The sequence below is a fragment of the Ostrea edulis genome, chromosome 3, assembly GCF_947568905.1.
Source record: "Ostrea edulis chromosome 3, xbOstEdul1.1, whole genome shotgun sequence".
Lineage (NCBI taxonomy): Eukaryota > Metazoa > Mollusca > Bivalvia > Ostreida > Ostreidae > Ostrea > Ostrea edulis.
In genome coordinates this window covers 50594393-50616248 of record NC_079166.1, presented here as the reverse complement: position 1 = coordinate 50616248, position 21856 = coordinate 50594393, and the positions used below count along the sequence as shown (strand labels likewise).

Sequence of the window (21856 nt, the reverse complement as noted above, 5' to 3'; positions counted from 1 at the left end):
ATATTTGTCCTTGTGACCTTGGCCATCTTTGGAATTTACCATTATCGGGGGCATTTGTGTTTCACAAAATCGTCTTGTTATTGCATGTGGTACACAATTTTGTATATTTGTTTGTAGTTCTACATGTACATTGTAAGCATATATGCAAATGCATGTAAATGTTGACATTATTATGATTTAATTGATAAAGCAAGTTGTTAAATTGAATGATAAAATGTGTTGAATTCACCACAAATCAATAAAGTAAGCTATCTAAAATATACAATTCAGTTATCCAGACGCTTCATTTATCCGGATGATTTTGTTGGAAGCCAGAATGTCCGGATTAAGAATTTAGGCTCCACTGTACTGCTATAATAATGACCATTTATGATTAGCAACTGATTTTCTAGGAGGAAAAGGCACTAAGAAATAATAAAAACTACACAACTCTAGACACAAAAAACAACGGAGTGCGCTTTCACAATAGTGCCTTAAAACAGCTCAATGAAGATTACCTGAAAGCCAAGATGGACTATCATGAACAGCAGAAAAATATAGTTGCTGAGATAATTTCCATAGCAGGTAAGTTTTAAACGTTTACTGTTTGAAATGTGGTTTACTATCAAATTTTGGATGTTTCCTGAACAGATATTTAGTATTGTCATCATTTGTGACCTTAATAGCTGTACTGACATGCCATGTTACACCCCAAATGATGGGCCAAATCGTTGCCCGGCATCCCAAATCGTTGCTGGGACGACGATTTGGGACAAGATTGCACTATCATTAGGGGCGATGATTTGGGATGTACTATATATAGTACACCCCAAATTGTCGCCCATCCTAAATCGTCACTTGCCAATATTTTTTTGACGTTTTTAGCTCACCTGAGCTGAAAGCTCAAGTGAGCTTTTCTGATCACCTATCGTCTGTCTGTAAACTTTTTACATTTTCAACTTCTTCTCCAGAACCATTTGACCAATTTCAACCAAACAAAAGCATCCTTGGGTGAAGGGCTTTCAAGTTTGTTCAAATGAAGGGCCATGTCCCTTTCAAAGGGGAGATAATTGCAAAAATATAATAATAAGGTGGGGTCATTTAAAAATCTTCTCAAGAACCACTGGGTCAGAAAAGCTGAGGTTTGCATGAAAGCTTCCTGACGTAGTGCAGAATTAAGTTTTTTTTAAATCATGGCCCCCGGGGGTTGAATAGGGCCACAATAGGGGATCAAATTTTTACATACAAATATATAGGAAAGATCTTTAAAAATTTTCTTCTCAAGAACCACTGAGTCAGAAAAGCTGAGATTTACATGAAAGCTTCCTGACGTAGTGCAGATTTAAGTTTGTTAAAATCATGGCCCCCGGGGGTAGGATGGGGCCACAAGGGGGATCAAAGTTTTAGATACAAATATATTGGGGAAATCTTTAAAAATCTTCCTCTCAAAATCTATTGGGCCAGGAAAGCTGAAATTTACATGATAGCTTCCTGACATAGTGCAGATTCAAGTTTGTTAAAATCATGGCCCCCGGGGACAGGATGGGGCCACAAGGGGGGGGGGATCAAAGTTTTACATACAAATATATAGGAAAAATCTTCTCAAAAACTACTGGGCCAGGAAAGCAGAAATTTACATGTTAGCTTCCTGACATAGTGCAGATTTAAGTTTGTTAAAATCATGGCCCCTGGGGGTAGGATGGGGCCACAAGGGGGATCAAAGTTTTACATACAATTATATTTTGGGATATTTAAAAATCTTCTCAAAAACTACTAGGCCAGGAAAGTGGAAATTTACATGAATTTGAAAGCTTCCTGACATATTGCAGATTCAAGTCTGTTAAAATCATGTAACATTTGCATTCACAATAAATTCTGACATTCTGATATAACAACATGTAGAACAACTAAAATGATGGAAGAAATGTATTTCATACAATATGAGTATTGAAAGCATTACCAAAAACAGAGATTTTAAAAATAGAGTCGTGACACTCAATGTGGGCTTCCATAGGAAATGAATTGAGCAACAAATATAAAACAATCATCAATATGAGATTGTGCAAATCAATATAAGTTGGTAAGTATGCAAATGTAACAGATGATAACTTGCTTGTATGAAATCATTAATTGAAATTTAATAGGATTAGATTATTATTTATAAACAAGATGTACTTTCTACCTTACTGTTTGCTCGTCTCTGTATAATTATTGTTTACCAGTCTCTGTATAATTATTGTTTACCAGGAATTGGTTGTATAACAAGACATAATTATAAAAATCTTGTTGGGCTCTAATTATAGATGTTTTGGTCAGTAGGAGAGATAGAATTGACCAATGAGATAAAAGCAACCAGGGGCATTGATGCCTAGAGGGGGAGTCTGTAATTGTTTCATTTCATACTTAAGACGCTTGTGTTTGCAGCTACCCACCCTCCGTTCCCATCAGCATCCCTGGTTCTCTATGGGGCTACTTAATTCTAGGCATTCATTCCAGGGGAATTCTACCCCCAAGTCTATGTTTGGTTTTGCTTATTATTACGGTATATACCACAGTTTTATCATCACATATAACTTATTCTACATAGGTAGTTTGTTAAATTTTTAATAGAATTTGACTAGTATGTAGTGTTTTCTTAGACTAACAGAGTTTTATGCCTACTGGGAATCAGTCCCAGGAATACGTTATCGCTCCTGGGTTCAGCTCAGAGTACTTGTTCCCTTTCGTTGCCTGCTGGGATCAGCCCCGGGCATTGGTCACTTTCTTTGATGCCTGCTGGGATCAGCCCTGGGCATGGTTCACTTTTCTGTGATGCCTGCTGAGATCAGCCCTGGGCATGGTCCGCTCGTTCTTTGATGCCTGCTGGGATCAGCCCCGGGCATGGTTCACTTTCTTTTATGCCTGCTGGGATCAGCCCCGGGCATGGTTCACTTGTTCTGTGATGTCTGCTGGGATCAGCCCCGGGCATGGTTCATCATAGATGCCTGCTGGGATCAGCCCCAGGCATACACTCCTGGGATCAGCCCAGAGTGCAGTCTGCGTATATTGACCCTATAGGCAGGGTTGTTTACTCTTTTACTTCAGACAGTTTTGATGATAGGATCAAGCCAGATATTGTTATTAATAATAGATTGTTAAGAAAGGAATGAGTAGCCCCCAAGACGCCAAATTATTAGTTATCGTAGTTGTAGTATGTGTATATGTACAACATTATATGGCAGCATTGTTTATATGTAGTGATGTTTGGGTTTGCAAAGACCGGGGCCAATAAAAAAAAAATTAAACTGTTCTCTTCTGGTTGATTGTTTATAAAGTATAATGTATACAGGTCTTATTTAAGCTTCTGAAATATATACACATGTGTAAATCATAAGCTTTATGTGTAAAACACAAGTTTGACATGAATACTCACTCTGTCATAGGCTAAAGTTTTCATAAAACAAGGAGCAGCATCCAAACTGCTAAACAAGCGGTGACGACTGGCTACATGAATATAACAAATCTACCCCAAAACACAAAAGAGTTCCAACATGACAAAATCAATTAACAAAGAAAGATAACTTTAACTATGGACAGAACAACTATTGAAATCCCATGATAGTACAATCAAATAAATTATAGGATTTTAGTCACAAGAAAGGTTATTCAAAGATTTAAAACTCTATGTTTGTTCCAAAAGACCTAGCTTAATTTGTTTGCAAGCAATAATTCCACCACATTGATGCACACATCAATTCAATTGATGAGAGCAATGATTGATTTGATGCTCACATCCACAATAATTGAATTGTTGATATCTTCAGATAATTGAAGATATCTTCAGTTATTTAAATTTATGTAAATTTATTGCTCCATGTGATGGGACTCCTTCCCAATACTCAAAGATGGAAACGCAGTCATTGACATCGTTCATATAAAAAACCAAGTGTAAATGATGTCACATTTGATTCACTTTTGCCTTTCATCAACAGACAATTAGGTCCACTTCATATTCGTACAAGTCTATACTTAGATTTTTCAACACCTGAATATAGGATGAACTCTATGATTATGAATGTTGTCAATCACAGACTCTTTAAACCACCACGGGTCATGGAAGATATTCCTTCCAAATCATGCTGCCAGTTCGTTTAGCTCAAAGAACTAGGTACGTTTTTGGCCGAAATATGCCACGTTTTTAAACTCCACAAACTTTACTGAGCCAAGGATCTGCTCAATTCCATGGTATATAATTTATCTACCTGGTATATATATTCAGAATAATAAATAAAACTTCTACGCTGAAAACGGCAGCCGTGTACATACAAAGCGTCATTTATTTTTCTAATATGTGACATAGTACGTACAGGGACGGCAGCGCATACGGTCATTTCAAAATTGTAAAATAGATTTACTTCCTTTGTTGTGTATTGGGCATTGAGTTTAATCATTTTAAAAAAAACTAGCATGAAGTAGATCATAGAAATTTACGAAAATAAATTATACAACATCGCTTAAAGCGGATTTTGTTGAAAGGCATGGTTTATCTCGAAAATAAAAAAAAGCGCACTCAATAGGCGAGATTTTGGCGACGTTTTTCTGTTTATCCCGAACTACTGAAAGTTGAAAAATTTACAATTATTATAATATTTCGTTTAGAGAAGCGGACAGGCATAGCCTACATCCTGAGTGTAGGCTATGTCTATCCACTTTTCTAAAACGTAATATTAATAGTGCAAGTTTTTTTTCTTCTCAAAATAATGACCCCGTAAAAATACCATATTTTGTTATTTCTTGTATATATCATATATATATGTAATTGAAATACATGTTATTGAGGTTTGCATTTGCATTTTCTCATAAGCGAACATGCACGCATGATTTTGTTAATAAATAGGAAACAAAGCGTCATAATTGTAAGAGATTTGGTCAGAGTAACAATATCAGACTTCTTTATTTAAAATAAAGAATGCACAATTGCTGCGATGTATTCACTCAAAAAGGTCTCCGAGTTCATTAAATGCATTATTTATATACAAATGCATACATGTGTATCAAACAAATCGAATTAATGAGATTTTTGTAAACCAAAAAAAATGATAAATAGATAAAAGTATTATGAAACAAATTCGCAATGAATTTATGCCATTCTTCTGTTCCGCTTTCCTCGTCACTACCAGACACGAGCGATGTCCTCTAAATGCACGACCCAGTCACGAACGCCCAGCACGGGTTTTAGTTGGTGTCTTAAATTCCGTATGCCAATTCACCACAACACAACAACCTACAACTCACAATCCCACTTTGCAGTTGCAGTACCAGGATGTTACCAAAAAATTATTATTTGATTATGCAGATACAGTACATGTATTTGATTTAACTACATATGCATGTAGTATGTACATACATGCTATTACAGTGCATGAGGATAACGTTCAGTTACATACACTCTTGATTAATAATAAGTTTAACTAAACACTCATTACTAGTAATGAGTAGGTCTTCCGTTTGAACATTTCCGGTACACAGCTTTCTGTTCTTACGAGAATCATTCAAATATATCGGAGAATGTGCCTTTTCAAGACATGAGAGGTGTGTTAATGAAGTTTTCACCCATTTCTCGTAACTTCCGGTGACGGCCGGAAGTAATATTCAGATGTCTTTTCCCATAAACCACAGCGACTCTCTATTGTCTATATTCCCTGAAAGTTTCACGTCTCTATTTGAAAGAGTTCTCAAGAAAAAGAAGCAGACTAAAGAAAGAAAAAGTAGTGGCTTCCTACCGACCGGAAGTGAATTTTGAAAAATAAAATTGTCTTAACTCTAGATGTTGATACTGTTCTTAAGATATTTGAAAATCATATCAAACACTTGAAATATAAACAAGATTTATGGGGGACACAAAGACGAAAGGTATCAGAGTATTTTATTGAGAAACCGGAAGTAGCCGTTTTGACTACCAACGGGGTCAACATTCTTTGAATACTTTGAAAGATACTTGACTGTTAGTCCCCGAGGGTCTCTACAGCCCAGTAGCTAAGTACTTCGTTACTAGCTTGAAAATACGGATGTATATTTAATTGCTGTTATAAAATTTAGAAATTCATTTCAAAATTAAGGATTATCTCCCTCATGCATAGCTCTTATCCTTGGACGAATTTGGCTCCACTTGTTTGGCACGCTGTTTTTGGCTATATTTAGATCTAAAACTTCATAGTTATTTCGGATTTCAAACATTTCGGTTGAGCATCACTGAAGAGACATTATTTGTCGAAATGCGCATCTGGTGCATCAAAATTGGTACCGTATAAGTTTTACATTAATAAACTAGTGTAGGTTTCAGTTTAAAAGAAAAAGTTTGAAATTAGTGATTCTTTCAATCGCTTCCGGTTACGACCGGAATTGATAACGAAAAACAAATTAATGTGCATGCACTATACAATCGAGAGATCTATAATACCTGAAAGTTTCATTTGTTCCTCTTTAGTCGTTTTTGAGATTACCCCCGGACAAGATGATTTTTTGAAAAATGGAAATCGGACATATCTTACGAACGGAAGTAGATTTTGTAAAAATGAAAGATTGTGTCTAAGGGTACTACAATTCTCTATCATCTTCATAATTGGCAAGAAAATCCATTGAGTCATCTCTGAGAAATCGTGTTGAAAAAATTTGAATACAGTAAGTTTTTCAACTACTTCCTGTTGAAACCAGAAGTGACGTACACTCATATACAAAATATGTTTAAGATGGACTGTTGCTAATCTATAACCCCTTTAAGTTTCAAGTGTATATCTATACTCGTTCCGGAGATATCAGGGAAACAAAGTCTGAATTTGTCCACACCATATCTAACGACCAGAAGTGAATTCTACAAAAATAGTTGACGTTACTCTAGACATTTATAGTGACTATAATATATGTAAAACTCAACTCATTAACTTGTTTCATGACCGATTTTTATGGCACTGAAAAATGAGAGAATGAATAGTCTTTCTTTGATACAACCGGAAGTTGGAGATTCAACTTCTGATGGGGTCAACACTTTTTGAGAATTAGAAAGAGACCTAGTAAACAGATATAGGTTTCAATTTGAAAGAAAAAAGTTTAGAATTTATGATTCGTTTAATCACTTCCGGTGACGACCGGAAGTGACGGCGACAAAACATATTACAGGCATGCACTATAGAAAAAAGAGATCTATCATCCCTGAAAGTTTCATTCGATTATCTTTAGTCGTTTACAAGTTTACCCCTGGACAAAGTTGCTTTCAAAAACTGGAAAATCGGATATATCTCACGAACGGAAGTAAATCTTGAGAAAATGAAAAAAATGCCTTGAGGTACCATCGTTCTCCATAATCTGTGAAAGTTTCATGAAAATCCATCCAACCGTCTCGGAGACGAAAGGGAAAAAAAAAATAATAATAATAAACAGTACAATAACGGAAGACCTTAATAATAAACAGTACTTTAAGTCCAATTATAATACAAAATTAATACATATAAATTCAAAGATTTGGATTAAAAATGACTAAGTTTTTAAAAAATACAATTTTAATGCAGTGAAAATGACTAAGTTTAATTTTGATACAAAAATAATATGCTTGAAAAAAATACCCTAAAAAGTCCCTAAAAATACAAAAATAATATATTGAAATTAATCTAAGTCCAAAATGATACAAAAATAATACCCTTTAAAAAATCAAAGTCAGAATTTAATATAAAAATGAGTTACCCATTTTTTTGTGATACAAAAATAATATATTTTTTCTGTATTAATTCAAAAAAGTACAAAAATGACTGTATTAATACAGTGAAACTTCTCTAAACCGGCCAGCTGTCGGACCAACAAAAACGGCCGGTTTAGAGGGGTGGCCGGTTTACCGAGAATTTAGCATTTAGAGACATTTCAGCTCAATTTTTATAAGATATTTCATTGACATACCACAAACCATATAATATGGTGTTTCAATTTATAGCACTAAAACTAATTAAACATGAATAAACATTTTTACATTGACATGCATAAATGATGGAAAACATTCCGTTTAAATAAAACTGCATTTGATATATGTATAGAAATATGTAGAATTTCGGCTTATGTTTTAATAAACAAAACAAACACATAACCATTTGATTGCTGCAATTAATACACAGAGTGGGTACAGAGTAGGTACTGCTCACTATGATATTGGGATCTATGATCAATTATCAGTGGAGATCAAATTAGTCCGCTTGTACCTACAGGTAATTATTACAAGAAATAGTTTTGCTGCAATCATCTAATTTTAACTAAAAATTTATAACAGGATACATAAAGAAAACACAGAGGCCTATTATTGGAATTCCTCTTACCTATAAATACTCTGTTTACGTCCATTGCTTATATCGTTAACAAATTTGTTTTGACGTTTTTGAAAAGTACAGTAGTAAATATATAATTTTAATTTTGATATTTCTTAGGAATTTTAAGACTATGGAAACCCCCCAAAAATCATTTATCTGTTGAAAATTATAATTAACAGTCATGGGTTTGTTGTTTATTAACTACCACTTATATCCATGGTGCAACAATATGGCGAATTGATTGTATTCATTCAATATGTGCATATCTGTTTATAACATTTCATACAGAAATTTGAAAGGGTCACTTGGATTAGCCAAGCACCAATTAACACCCAGGACAGCACAGGTAAACTATAGAACTTATAGAGGCCACTTGTGTTTTTCACACCTTCGGTGGATAATATCCCACCTGGCCAGTAGGTCATTCATTTTTCACCTGACCAGTCTTAATCACCCCTCTGGCCAAACTTTTCTAGTCTTCAAATAGTGGCCGGTATTACAAGGGTAAATTACATATGTTTGTTAACAATTGTACTTTAAAAAGTGGCCGATGTCCGGTTTTCAGGGGTGGCCGGTTTTGTGAGACTTTGTTTGTAAGGAAATGTTAAGGTTTCTGCCGGGACTTTTAAAATCGGCCGATATTCAGGGAGAACTGGTTTTCTGAGGGGCCGGTTTGGAGAAGTTTCACTGTAATATATTAAAAATATACTTTTATGTATTATTTTTCAATATGGAAACTCTTGTGTAGAACTTATCACATTGTTTGTAAATCTTATCACATCCTATAAGGTTTACATTCGGTCCCATTGTCATGTGTTGAATTTAAAAAAAAACACTTTTCAAATTCGATTTATAATATTTCTTTTCACATATATTCTGAATGAATTTCATGTTCTTTTTACTACATGTACAATCCAATGTAGCATTGGTTAGTGCGTGTTCCTTCGCTGAAAACATTTAGTGCGCTCGGGGAAAAAAACGAACAAAGTGTACATATACACACAAGAATAACTTAAGGTAACCACACGCTACGTACATATATGATATTCATTTAATTTAGATTAAAACAATGCAAATTGGATGCAAATGTAAATACAATGTTAAAATTGAATGAATATATATGGGTTGCTCTACAATTCTTAGATACAATTACACTAATCGTCCTTCATTTCACAGCATCCACCGCATCGAATCATCTACAATTGATTAAAACTTTTGGAAAAAATCAATTAAACTTTTCAAATAAAATCATAGTGCACATTTGTTTAATAAAACTTTGAGCATATGGCGACATAAATTGGATTATTTTCATATTGAGTTCATGACATATAGCTTTCTTGTTCATGACGTCGCATAAAGTAACGTCAAAATGGCACAACGTTATCGTAAACTATACTGTATTTACATATGTATTATACATAAGTAAAGCTTTTTACGAAGACATCATAACCATTTTATGGAAGTATACACCATATGAAAGAATTTTGAGGAATATCATTTAATTTGGACGCGGGGCCAAATTTGGCCCCAAACGTACCTTGTCCTTTGATAATGGAGGAAGATATTTAGGTTCTCATTATGTATGCAAAATTTGAATGCAATTAGTATATGTGAAAATTATTCAATTTAATCAAAGTTTACAGATATAACATTGAAAATAAGCAGATTTCACCAAACACCCCGTTTGGCGTGGTTTTGTGACGTCACTATCAAATATTACGTCATTTTAATAGGAGGCTCTCGTATAAACAATACATAACCCAGAGCGAAATTTAGTACAAAAAAAGTACCCCAAAAGGTACAAAAAAGCATGCTTTTTTTAACTGAATTTGGAACCATGCGTTTTGTCGTTCCAAATTTACTCCAAAAAAGTATACTTTTTTTGTGCTATAAGAGAACAAAAATATATTTTTAGCATATTTTTATTTGTTGCAAAGTACATAAAAAGTATGATTGGAAATACAGAAAAAGCACAAAAATGTATTGAGTACCAAAAAAAAGTATCCAGAGAAAAGTACAAAAAAGGTATACTCTTAAGAAAGTATAGAAAAAGTATGATAAAAGTATACTTTTCAGTTGGTACAGAAAAAGCACGAAAATGTATTAAGTACAACAAAAAAAAGCACACTCTTAAACAAGTATAGAAAAAGTATCATAAAAGTATACTTTTCAGTTGGTACAGAAAAAGCACAAAAATGTATTAATTATTAGATCCAGTGCGCTACGCATTCCGCAGCACATGCCTGCTTGCTCGATATTTGAACCAAATGTTGTCCGATGGACCAGTCGGATCCCAGCCTGTTTAATGCATCAGCATTGCCTTGAAATGATAACACCCGTGAATATGAACATGACTTTATTGATGCTTCAAAAAGTACAACAGCACAATTTACACGATACAACATATGGAATGGAACAAGGTTTGTAAGTGGATGAAAAGGCCACAATTTTTGTGGGGGACAGGGGGATACATGCAATTGTACCAAGACAGTATGGGCACAAAGGAGGCCGAGTGTAAGCACAAGTGCCTGATCCGAACGATTACCGCGTTCTGGACCAGTGTAGGTGGGACCGCCCTTCTCCCAGACTGTGGCCTCCCCCCGCTTGAACGAGGTGGAGGTGGGACCAGCCCTGGCAGGCCATGACCCACGATTGTTACCATATTTGCACAACTACACATTGTTACTTTGAGCCACGCCCCCCTGCTTTGTATGCAGGGTGGGGAGTCCACCAGGTTATGGGGCCACTTGATCCCAGCCTACACTACGGTATCCCCCAGTCCCCACCACAGGACATAAGCACTATGTCCCCCCACAAAAATAGTAATTGAACACTTAATTTGAGCTACTCTGAAGGGTAGATGTTAAACGTGTTATTTAAAAACAACTGAGTCCCAGATTGCAAGTTGTTTAGATAGATGTCTAGACCTGTTTTGGACAAATGAGTACCATCGTGCCTGAACAGGGTAGTTTCTGAAACCCTGATAGTTGTGTCATGGTTAATATAACAGCCAGTGACTTCTTGGGTAATTTAATAAACTTTTTGATAGCCTTATTGACTTTGAGGCGTTTGCTATTGATTTTGCCGCCTGCAGTAAGTGGGGCACCGTGCCAATACAATCTGGGTAACATTGATGAAAAAATTAAGGTGGTGTTGGGAAGAAGTACATTGTAGCGGTACAAACTACACTGGATTCTGTGGACAAGCTCAATGCCTGTCAATGCAGGTGTAGTAAGGTCGTTAGAGCCAAGATGTATTAGCAAAAATTTTGGTGGGGGTAGATGAAGTAAATATTCAGACACCACACTATCCAGTTGGTCCCAATGCATTCCCCTGCGACCAAGCCAATTGACAGGTAAAAAACAGGTAAATTAATGTTACTTCCCCCTGGCCGTTGGGTTGCTGCATGGTGTCCTGCCCAAAAAGGGATTGATGATCCAAAGATCCAAATTGTAGGGGTACCTACAATAACTTTGGTATGGTTAGCATAGAAGAACATCTAATAAATTAAGTGTTATGTTCGGATGTAACTTAAATATGCAGCAGATCACCGTCTTCCCTTGGCCTTGATTTCAGAATCAGAAAGGCCCATTTTTGCTAATTCTGTTGCCATGCCTATTCTGAAGCTATGTGACCTAAAGTGACCTGGTACTCCTATGAATTGCAGTGATTTTTGGAGTACTGCTTGAAACTGATATTTTGTTAAGGGCTTAGTGTTCAAGTGTGCTAACAAAGGGCCGGTTCTGGATACTCGGTCTTGAAGGCGCAGGAACTGACTGATGGTCACAACTGGGTTAAGTGTGGAGTTATGATATGGAGTGATATCCACTTTGGCAGAGCTGCCTATCTGGTCCGTTTTGGACTTTTGTATGATAATTTGGCAAAGGCTGTGATGCACAATAGTAATGTCAGAGCGCTGTAGTGCAATTGTTTCAGAAACTCTCAGCAAACCATAATAAGTGATGGTAAATGCCGCCGAGAATAATGCGGACTCATATGCAGACCTACATACATTGGGTTGGGAGTGGGTAATTCGGCAGAAAAGTTCGTAGGATATAGGAATACGGGTATCCTTGGTTACGCCTGCTGACCTACGCAGTCCTTCAAGGGTTTTGGTAACAATTAATGAAACATTTGGTTGTATCTTGAAGGCCATGTATTTTATGCTTGTAGGCGATGGCATTTAGATAAAGTGATACAGTCCTGTAAGACATGTTTTGCAGTGAAAGGTGCCCAATGTAATGTAGTAACTGTGACTGGGACTGGCCAAAATGGGTGGAAATGGAACTGACCAAGAAAATTCTGGAATTTGTTAAGCGCAGCCGAATATGCTTGCTGTGTAGATGGTGCTAATGATCTGTAAAGAAGTCTATCTTACTCCAGCTTTAGATTTGCCAGATGTCGTGTGGCAGTGGAACTGGGGACGGGTCTGCTTGGGATGCCAGTCGCCTGAATCTGCCCCATTGTGAACGAGATAAGGAGTCTGCTATGAAATTTTGTTTGGTTGGGATGTATGACGCCTGAATACAGATATTGGACTTGAGGCATGTTAATACTAGCTTGCGAACCAGGTTCATAACCTGGTCGGATTTGGATGTAGCCTGGTTGATAACCTGGACCACTGCCATATTGTCAATGTGAAATAGGAGTTTGGAATGAGCAAACTGGTTTTTCCATAAGGTGAGAGTGACAACTACTGGAAAATATTCCAAAAAAGTCATGTCTCTAATGATGTCTTGCTCAGCCCAACTACTTGGCCAGGACCCATGTGCCCACTTTCCCGCAAAATAAATACCAAAACCTCCCTTCAGCCCCCCTGCACTGTAAACAATTGAATTGTTTCATCATTTATCCAAGGTTGAAGCGAAATCACAGAAATGCCATTTTAAGACTCTAAAAAATTGCTCCAGACCTCAAGGTCTGCTTTGATGTTTTTTGTTACCCTGATTCTGTGATGGTGTTTAGTGATACCGATAGTTGAATTGATGAGCCGGCGACAGAAGGCCCGTCCTGGGGCGATGACCTTGCAAGCAAAGTTAAGTAGACCAATGAGAGACTGCATTTCACGAAGCAAGACCTTTTTGGCGTTGTAGAAGTACTGTAATGAAGACTTAAGTTGGTTTAATTTTTCATGAGGGAGGCGCATGGTCATATTGATGGTGTTGAGTTCGATGCCCAAAAATGTGAGAATGTGGGTAGGCTCCACGGTTTTTTCATCCGCAATGGGAACGCCGATGTCAGCGCATATAGACTTGAAAGCCTGAAGGGAGTGGTGGGTGACAAAAGAATGGGGTAGGCCACAAAAAAGAAAGTCATCAAGATAATGAACAATGAAACGGTTCTGTGTATGTTTTTGGATGAGCCAATGTAAAAATGACGAAAACTTTTCAAACAATGCGCAACTAATTGAAGCCCCAAACGGTAGCATTTTATCAAAGTAGTACTTGCCTTGAACTCTGAACCCAAGCAAATCAAAATCGCCAGGGGATACAGGGAGCAGCCTAAATGCTGACTTAATGTCAGTCTTTGCTAAAATTGCCCCCCTTCCAAGCTTGGCTATAAACTGTGCTGCTTGGTCTATGTTGCTATAATGTACTGAACATGCTTTAGGGTCAATGAAATGATTGATCGATGCATTTTCAGGGTAAGACAGATGGTGTATGAGTCGCATGTCACCATCTTTTTTGGGGACCAGGCCTAGTGGTGAAACTTGCAAGTTGGGAAATGGTGGTGAATTAAAGGGGCCAGCCACACGTGTTAAGGCAACTTCTTTGTGAATTTTATTGTTAAATTAGCATTAAGGCTGGGGAGATTATTGGACTCGCATGGTGACCTAGGCCCTCTATACTGAAGTTTAAAACCGTGTAGAAAAGCTTCCCGAATAAATTTGCCGTCCCTGTATCCTTCCAAATGTTTGCATATAAATTATAGAACTTTATAGGTGTTGCTCCCAAAGAATATATGGGACTGTTATTTTGGGCATCTGCTGCTTGGGTGGATGTCTCCACACTTGCTGCATGCGTGCTTGTATCTGCACCTGGGGAAGAAAGGGCAACTTACTCCCTTATTGAAATGGTTGCAGTACATTACTGCAGAACGGCTTGGTTGATTAAAATGACTGCCTTGGTTCTGATGAGCATTGTTGCGGGTGTGGGTTTCTGACCTATTAGAAATGTGCAACAACCAAAATTCTTGGTTGATGTTGCCCCACGACAGTTGTGGCTGACTGGCCATTCTGAGACGAAATTGCTCATCGTATCGAAACCAATAGTTAGACCTAGACGCCGCAAGTCTAATGTCCCTGAGATATTTAAGCAATTCTTGCGCCCGTGTCGGAAACTTTTCTAGCATGATGCTAATGAAGATGACAAAAGCGAAAGTCCACTTGTCTATATTGAGGTAAGAATTGGTCTTGGGCTTAACGATGCACAACCGGGGCGCCCCTCCTTAACCTTAATATCACCTTGTGAATCGTAATCTTGCAATTCGTTGGTGGTTTTAATAAGAAGGGAAAGGTCTATGAATCTGCCCTCTCAAATCTCTGTGAATTCTTTGCGGGATGTAGGCGCCCAAAGAATCGTAACAACTTAATAGTTGATAAGGGTGGGAGAAAAATGACTCACCCAGCTCTAGCGTGGTGTTAGGGTCTAATGTAGATGATGAAGGTATCGCTTCGTCAGATACGTAAGGCAGTAGTGGCTGGTCTTGGGGTGGACCGCGTGGTGATGGAGGGGGCACCGGGGTGCTTTGTTTGCACCGCTTCCCTTTCCCTCTAGCGGGCGTTCCGATGCTGTCTCTTCTTTTCCGAGATGCTCGGGTGTTTGGTCTGGTCCTAACTGGTGGCATTGTCCTAAAGGATGGCAACGATGATGTCTGATTTTTTGGCTGTCGATAAAAAAAAAAAAAAAAAACGTCGTTCTTGTTCGGTGGATTTTGAAAAAGAGAGCGACATCCGGGGACTGTTTGTTGTTCATTAACTCGTGCCGTAGCATACATATTTGATGTAGTCGTACCATAACGTAGTCGTAAGGTAATGCCATTGTAGTATAATTGTTAAGGACGCCCAGGGTGACAGCCCGGGTGGAAACCTGTACTAAATTAATAGTTGACTATTTGATATAAAATCAAATAATCTTGATTAAGTGCAAAATAAATATCCAACGAAAAGTACAAAAAAAGTATACTTTTAAAGTAGGGGTCTAGTAGTGTGACGTCATGTCCGGATCGAACTCCGGTATTGGTTCACGTACTATTATTATCAAACGTATTTGGATGTTTTTTAATTTAGCAAAATGAATACAATAACACTCAATCACTTCTATTTGAGTAGACTATGGCTCCAATCTTCTTTCCATTTTTTGTCATCTAATTCACACATAAAACCAGAGGTACATATTTGTTTAATTCATATACAGGGGTATTACATGTTAAAATTATCTGTAAATTAAAACAAAATTGATGATATGCAATAATGCACTTGTGGAATTAAATAAAACAATTCTGCACTTATTATATATTTGTTATCTTGTTATATATTTGTTATCTTCTATTATGTGAAAATCATCTTCAAAATTGCTATTTTGGCCAAAAAATGTAAATATAAATTGAGATGCTGTGAAAATATTATGCTGAGAAAGGGCAGATTTTTTAAATGTATTTTAACAAGCATTCATATATGAACATAATATGTGAGTTTGAATGAAAAATCACAAGTCAAATTTTTAAAATATTCATATTAGTGGTATTGCAGTGCCATATTTTTGACTGCCAAGGGCCTGTATTGAGTTCAATTTTGTACCACCATTATCAAAAAACATGAAACTATGTTAAAATTTCACTTTTAATTATTTAGTTAGACATATTTATTTCATATTTGAGGGGAAAAATTGCAGCATCATACTTCAAACAAAATTTTATGGACATATTCTAGGACTTCTTCAATGAATTCTGATATTGCCGTTTGACAAATGGGGGTACACATAAAAAAAATACCATAATTTACTCATTATACTGACAACCCCCCATTTTTTTGTTTTTATCATACCCTCAAATGAACAATCTTACTAGCATTTAAACTCAAATTTTTGAGAAATCACAAGTAAGTCCCAAGACTATAGGGACCTACCTTAAGCAAGTATAGAAAAAGTATCATAAAAGTATATATACTTTTCAGTTAGTAAAAGGAAAGTAAATTTCATGATCCCCGGGGTAGGGGTTCTGACCCCAGGGCGGGGCCAAACTTGGTACATGGTGTTAATGTGTGAAACGTCACTTAAGGTCGATCGATCCTCATGTGACTTATCAATAAAAATGGTTAAAAGTGCAAAAACTGTATTAATTTTCATTCGATATAGTTAAATTTAGACAATAACCATAGAAAATGTGTATGTTGCCACATTTTTAAAGATGTCAGACATAAAAAAACAGAAGTATATGTTAACATCAGAAAATCACACATTTTCATTGTATAGAATAATTAAAATAGATAAAATCTTGTTGAAATGACAAATTTTAAATGTCAACAGTTTAATTCATAAATATGTATAAATTAATTGTGGACATTAGGGAAATCATGCATAATAGACATGCAGTAGAAGAAATACCAGCATAGGAGTTATTGCCCTTGACAACATTTTTATGCCCCTGAGATCGAAGATCAGAGGGCATATTGTTTTTGTCCTGTCTGTCATTTTGTAATTCTGTCATTCTGTCTGAAACTTTAACCTTGCTAATAACTTTTGAACAGTAGGTGATAGAGCTTTGATATTTCACATGAGTATTCCTTGTGACAAGACCTTTCCGTGGGTACCAACATTTTTTACCCCGTGACCTTGACCTTGGAGTTTGACCTACTTTTTGAAAACTTTAACCTTGTTAATAACTTTTGAACAGTAAGAGATAGAGCTTTGATATTTCACATGAGTATTCCTTGTGACAAGACCTTTCCGCGGGTACCAACATTTTTTACCCCTTGACCTTGGAGATTGACCTACTTTTTGAAAACTAAAACCTTACTAATAACTTTTGAACAATAAGTGATAGAGCTTTGATATTTCACATAAGTATTCCTTGTGACAAGACCTTTCCGTAGGTACCAACATTTTTGACCCCGTGACCTTGGAGTTTGACCTACTTTTTGAAAACTAAAACCTTGCCAATAACTTTTGAACAATAAGTGATAGCCCCTCTGAAAATACAGCAGGATATCCCAGGAAGTCCCAAGACAAAATCCCAGGATTTATCAGGATTGTCCTGAAAAGTCCTGCTTTTTTGAAACTGAGATTGACAAGGAATTAGAGGGACGGTATTGGCAGTGGGACATTTCAGGACTTTTAAGGATAATTTCCCCATTGAAAATACAGCAGGATATCCCAGGAAGTCCCAAGACAAAATCCCAGGATTTATCAGGATTGTCCTGAAAAGTCCTGCTTTTTTGAAACTGAGATTGACAAGGAATTAGAGGGACGGTATTGGCAGTGGGACATTTCAGGACTTTTAAGGATAATTTCCCCATTGAAAATACAGCAGGATATCCCAGGAAGTCCCAAGACAAAATCCCAGGATTTATCAGGATTGTCCTGAAAAGTCCTGCTTTTTTGAAACTGAGATTGACAAGGAATTAGAGGGACGGTATTGGCAGTGGGACATTTCAGGACTTTTAAGGATAATTTGAACACTTAAATTTGCCTTTTATAGTCCTGCAAAGTCTCACTTAATCCTGCAATCTGAAAGGGGAGAAAGTGGGATTATCCTGGACATGTCTTGGAAAGTCCCAGTAGACAGGACTGGGATTTTGCAGGATTTTATTGGATCTCCCTAAAAATCCTGCTTTTTGAGTTGATGCAGGACTCCTGGAAAGTCCCAATTTATCCTACTAACCTGTTTTGGTCTTACCCTACTGTGGAATAAAACTCGAGATCCAGGATATGTGATATCTTTTCTGTAAAAGTGGCAATTAAGAATGAAATTATGAATCAAAATGATAATCTGATAATAAAATTTATTTAACATACATATACATAAATTTCAGCAATACTTATATGAACTTCCAAAGCAAGTACTTTGAAAAGTTCATTTAAATTATGGCTGGGGTGAGCTAAAAAGCACTATTTCTTATGTAAACAAATAACTTAACAAGAGGTCCATGGGCCACATCGCTCACCTTAGTCATCTTGGTCCATATTTAAAGATTTCCCATATACTTGTATGTAAAACTTTTGTCCCTATAATGTGGCCAAAACCTACCCTTGGGGGCCACGATTCAGGGTTGTCACTAGAAAATATTGAAGACTAGTCCCGGTATCATGGTTTGTAAGCAGCTTGAGTCCCATGAAAATTTGACGAGTCCCATGAAAGTTGAATTAAAGAGTCATTTAGATTTTTCCTACACCTTTATTTATACCGAGTGAACACAAGCTAATGTCGTACCTCTGTTCACTTTCATCTTCAACAAATGGCAAAAATCAGTTAATTTTCGCCAAGCCCATACATAACAGTGCAGTGATCACTTTGTACACATGAAATTAAAAGTAATCATTCACGACTCGGTCTCATACATCTAATTGCCCATTGCAAACAGAATTACTTCCCCGAATCCTCTATCATCGTTACAACCCTATTCAGTATTAAACAAAATTTTAATTAAATAATTATTGTGATAAAATAGATGCGTACTAATTTTGTTTGTAAAATGATGTAAAATCTACCAAAGTTTACAAACTACGCTACTTTCAATTCCAATAAAAATGGCTACCGGAAGACAAACATTTATAATTAAATATAGATCCTCATTTGTATAAAAAAAAAAAAAAAAAAGAAAGAAAAATATATAAATAACTGCCTGTGAGTGGCAAAATGTTTTTTACTTTGTATCTAAATTTCAATATTATATTCTAATTTGCACCTAATTGACTGCACTAAACAAACAAGTCAGATTGGGACAGTGTGAACTCGGTGGTATCATCTCGGTTCACATTAGAGCGTAACGTTTTACCTAGATTTTTTCCTATGAGTTTTAATTAATACACAAATCAGGGCTTCTAAGTAAAATTATGATTTTTACTCAGAGTCCGAGACACGTCTGCGGGACTCGCCATATCAGACAAACCCCAATGAAATTTCTGTGATCCTATTCTTGTGTTAGTGACAACCCTGTGAATTTTACAAACTTGAGTCTACACTATGTCGGGAAGCTTTCATGTAAATCTCAGCTTTTCTGGCCAAGTGTTTCTTGAGAAGACAATTTTCATAAAGATTTTCCCTGTATATTTGTAAGTAAAACTTTGATCCCCTATTGAGACCCAATCCAACCCCCCCCCCCCCCTTCGGCCCAGGTGAGCTAAAAAAAAAATTTTAAACAGGTATTATCAAATTGTCCCTGAAGTTGAATTTTGTTTATCTTGATGTCACGGGTAACCTGGTTCAAAGATCTATTTCTTCGACTCGTGGGTGGGGGAAGGTGGCTCCAGACCTAAACAACTTGAGACGGTCTCTCATCTTGTTTCTAACTTCTTTGAGGGCCATCTCTGGATTTTTCTCTGGTACAGAGGCTTAAAAGATAGCATAATGAATTATTTGAGAGGTTGCATAACAGGTTTTGTAAATGAACATCATGCAAAATTTAAAATATCTATGTCTTGAACTTGTATATATGCACCTTCTGCATCGTCTTCCCTTTTATCTAAGCCATCTTTGGTCTCACGGGCGTTTTCCTGTCACACTGCATGATGTCGGTTCATCCACTGAAAACAGTGACTTAATTATTAATTTTAAGTCACTTGATGATATTCTAAATTCATAACTATCTCTTCAAGTCCATGCTACAATGAAAGAGAACATGTACTAGATAAAAATATTGGAAACAGGATGATAATTTGTTAAGGTGTGACAATTCCACTAGACTACCAAAAAAGACGAATTATTACAAACCAAAAGTAAAAATACTAACCAGCAACGCCGTGTATTTTGAACAACTAGGCCTATCCCCCAGTTTCTGAGTGTAAGGTGAATCCTATATTCCTATCTGGAATCCATTCCATGCTTGATTGCATATTGATTCTGTTGAATGTTCTCCATCCTTGCGAATATTTCCCCGACTTCGCGCCCAGAAAGGAACATTGAAAAAAAAGCGCTTTGATCACTTGCGTGAACGTCAGGTCGTACACTGACTGATTCGTCCCCAGGTCAACGCGTAACCAAAAGACGATCAGTAAAAAGTTATACAATCGACCAGTGGAAACCCAGTGTATAAGACTTCATATATATACATATGATATATTTTATACATGATATATCTTATATCGAATTAGAACGGGGAGAAGAAAAAAACACGACAAGCTTCGTACATTGTACAAGTTGACCGAAACGACATCACCGGAAGTTACAACTTTCAAAGAAGTCATTTATGATTTAAAGATTTGTGAATGGAAATCAATAACATCGGAATGAAAAAGGACTACGGGGTAACGGATGACACTCTGTAAGTACCATATGCTTATTTTGTTTACGTTTGTAAATGATTACATGCATTGGAAAAATACACGCTTGATCGCTGGACCACTCGAAATTCCTCGATACAATCATTCTATTTACAGCTTAACATATCAAAACAAACTACTCTTTTTTTTAACGTAAACCATTGACTGGTTCGATCTAGATGGAAAGGGTATAATCACCAGAACATTGTATCATGGATATCCATCATTATGATTCTGTTTCGATCAGTTGACCTTGTTCTGTAACTATTACTGCTTCGTAAAATAACTACGGACAGTACGGTTACAAAATTTAGCATGGCAAGCTGATTGTATCCATCAGTGATAATTTATTGCTATTTGCACCTCAAAACATTGATGTGTCAAAGAAACTTTTCTAAATATAAAATTTTTAATCAGTGTCTTGAAAATTAAGTTTCTTCATTAATAATTTGTAATTAATTATTATTGCAGGAGATTGAGAACCCAAAAGGTACATGCTGTGCAAGAAAGATGTAAACATGCGAATTCCTAAATGTACTAAATATTAAAACATCAACTGCAATCTTCAGTGGTGACATCCAAAAGTTGATATGCCATTGGTACTTCAAGTGATACGACTGTGACATTGGAAAATCCTTTTAACTTATCATCACTTGAGCCTGAATTGCAATCCTTTTGATACAGACATTTTTTAAAGTTCAGTTTCGAACATTAATGCCGCTGTGTCATCTCTGGAAATGGAAAAGCCTACCACAGAATCTGATGAATTTTTGAACATTCTTTCACAAAAAGGGATCTTCTTTATTTTGAAGAAGGTAGCCCAGGAACTGGAAATCTGTTATCAAAATGATCTTAATAATACACTGGACAATATTCTAACCTAAAAAAAAAACCCATAACAAACCCGATTGAACTCCTGTGATGAAGCATCTCAAAACTCAAATTATGGTAGTCTTTCAAGTGACATTGAGGATTTCAATAGCGCATTTGACAGTAAAGTGATTTTTATTCAAGTTCAGATTGTTGTCATTATAAATTTATAAGAAGTGTTCTCATAGCCAACATTTTTCAAGT

At 36.4% G+C, this 21856-nt stretch overlaps 1 protein-coding gene and 1 long non-coding RNA gene across 3 annotated transcripts in view; both read left to right on the top strand.

Moving 5' to 3' along the window:
• The window catches only part of LOC125674155 (DNA mismatch repair protein Msh2-like), a 243605-nt gene that overhangs the window by 214059 nt on the left and 7690 nt on the right, over positions 1 to 21856 (top strand). For both annotated transcript variants that reach the window (XM_056158092.1, XM_056158093.1), the window contains exon 18: positions 393 to 564. In XM_056158092.1, the coding sequence (XP_056014067.1) occupies positions 393 to 564 (172 nt within the window). The remainder of the gene's footprint in view (positions 1 to 392; positions 565 to 21856) is intronic.
• On the top strand, positions 19849 to 21344 carry LOC130052610 (uncharacterized). The gene is made up of 2 exons (XR_008800965.1): positions 19849 to 20784; positions 21254 to 21344. It is a non-coding gene; the product is annotated as an uncharacterized LOC130052610 (long non-coding RNA).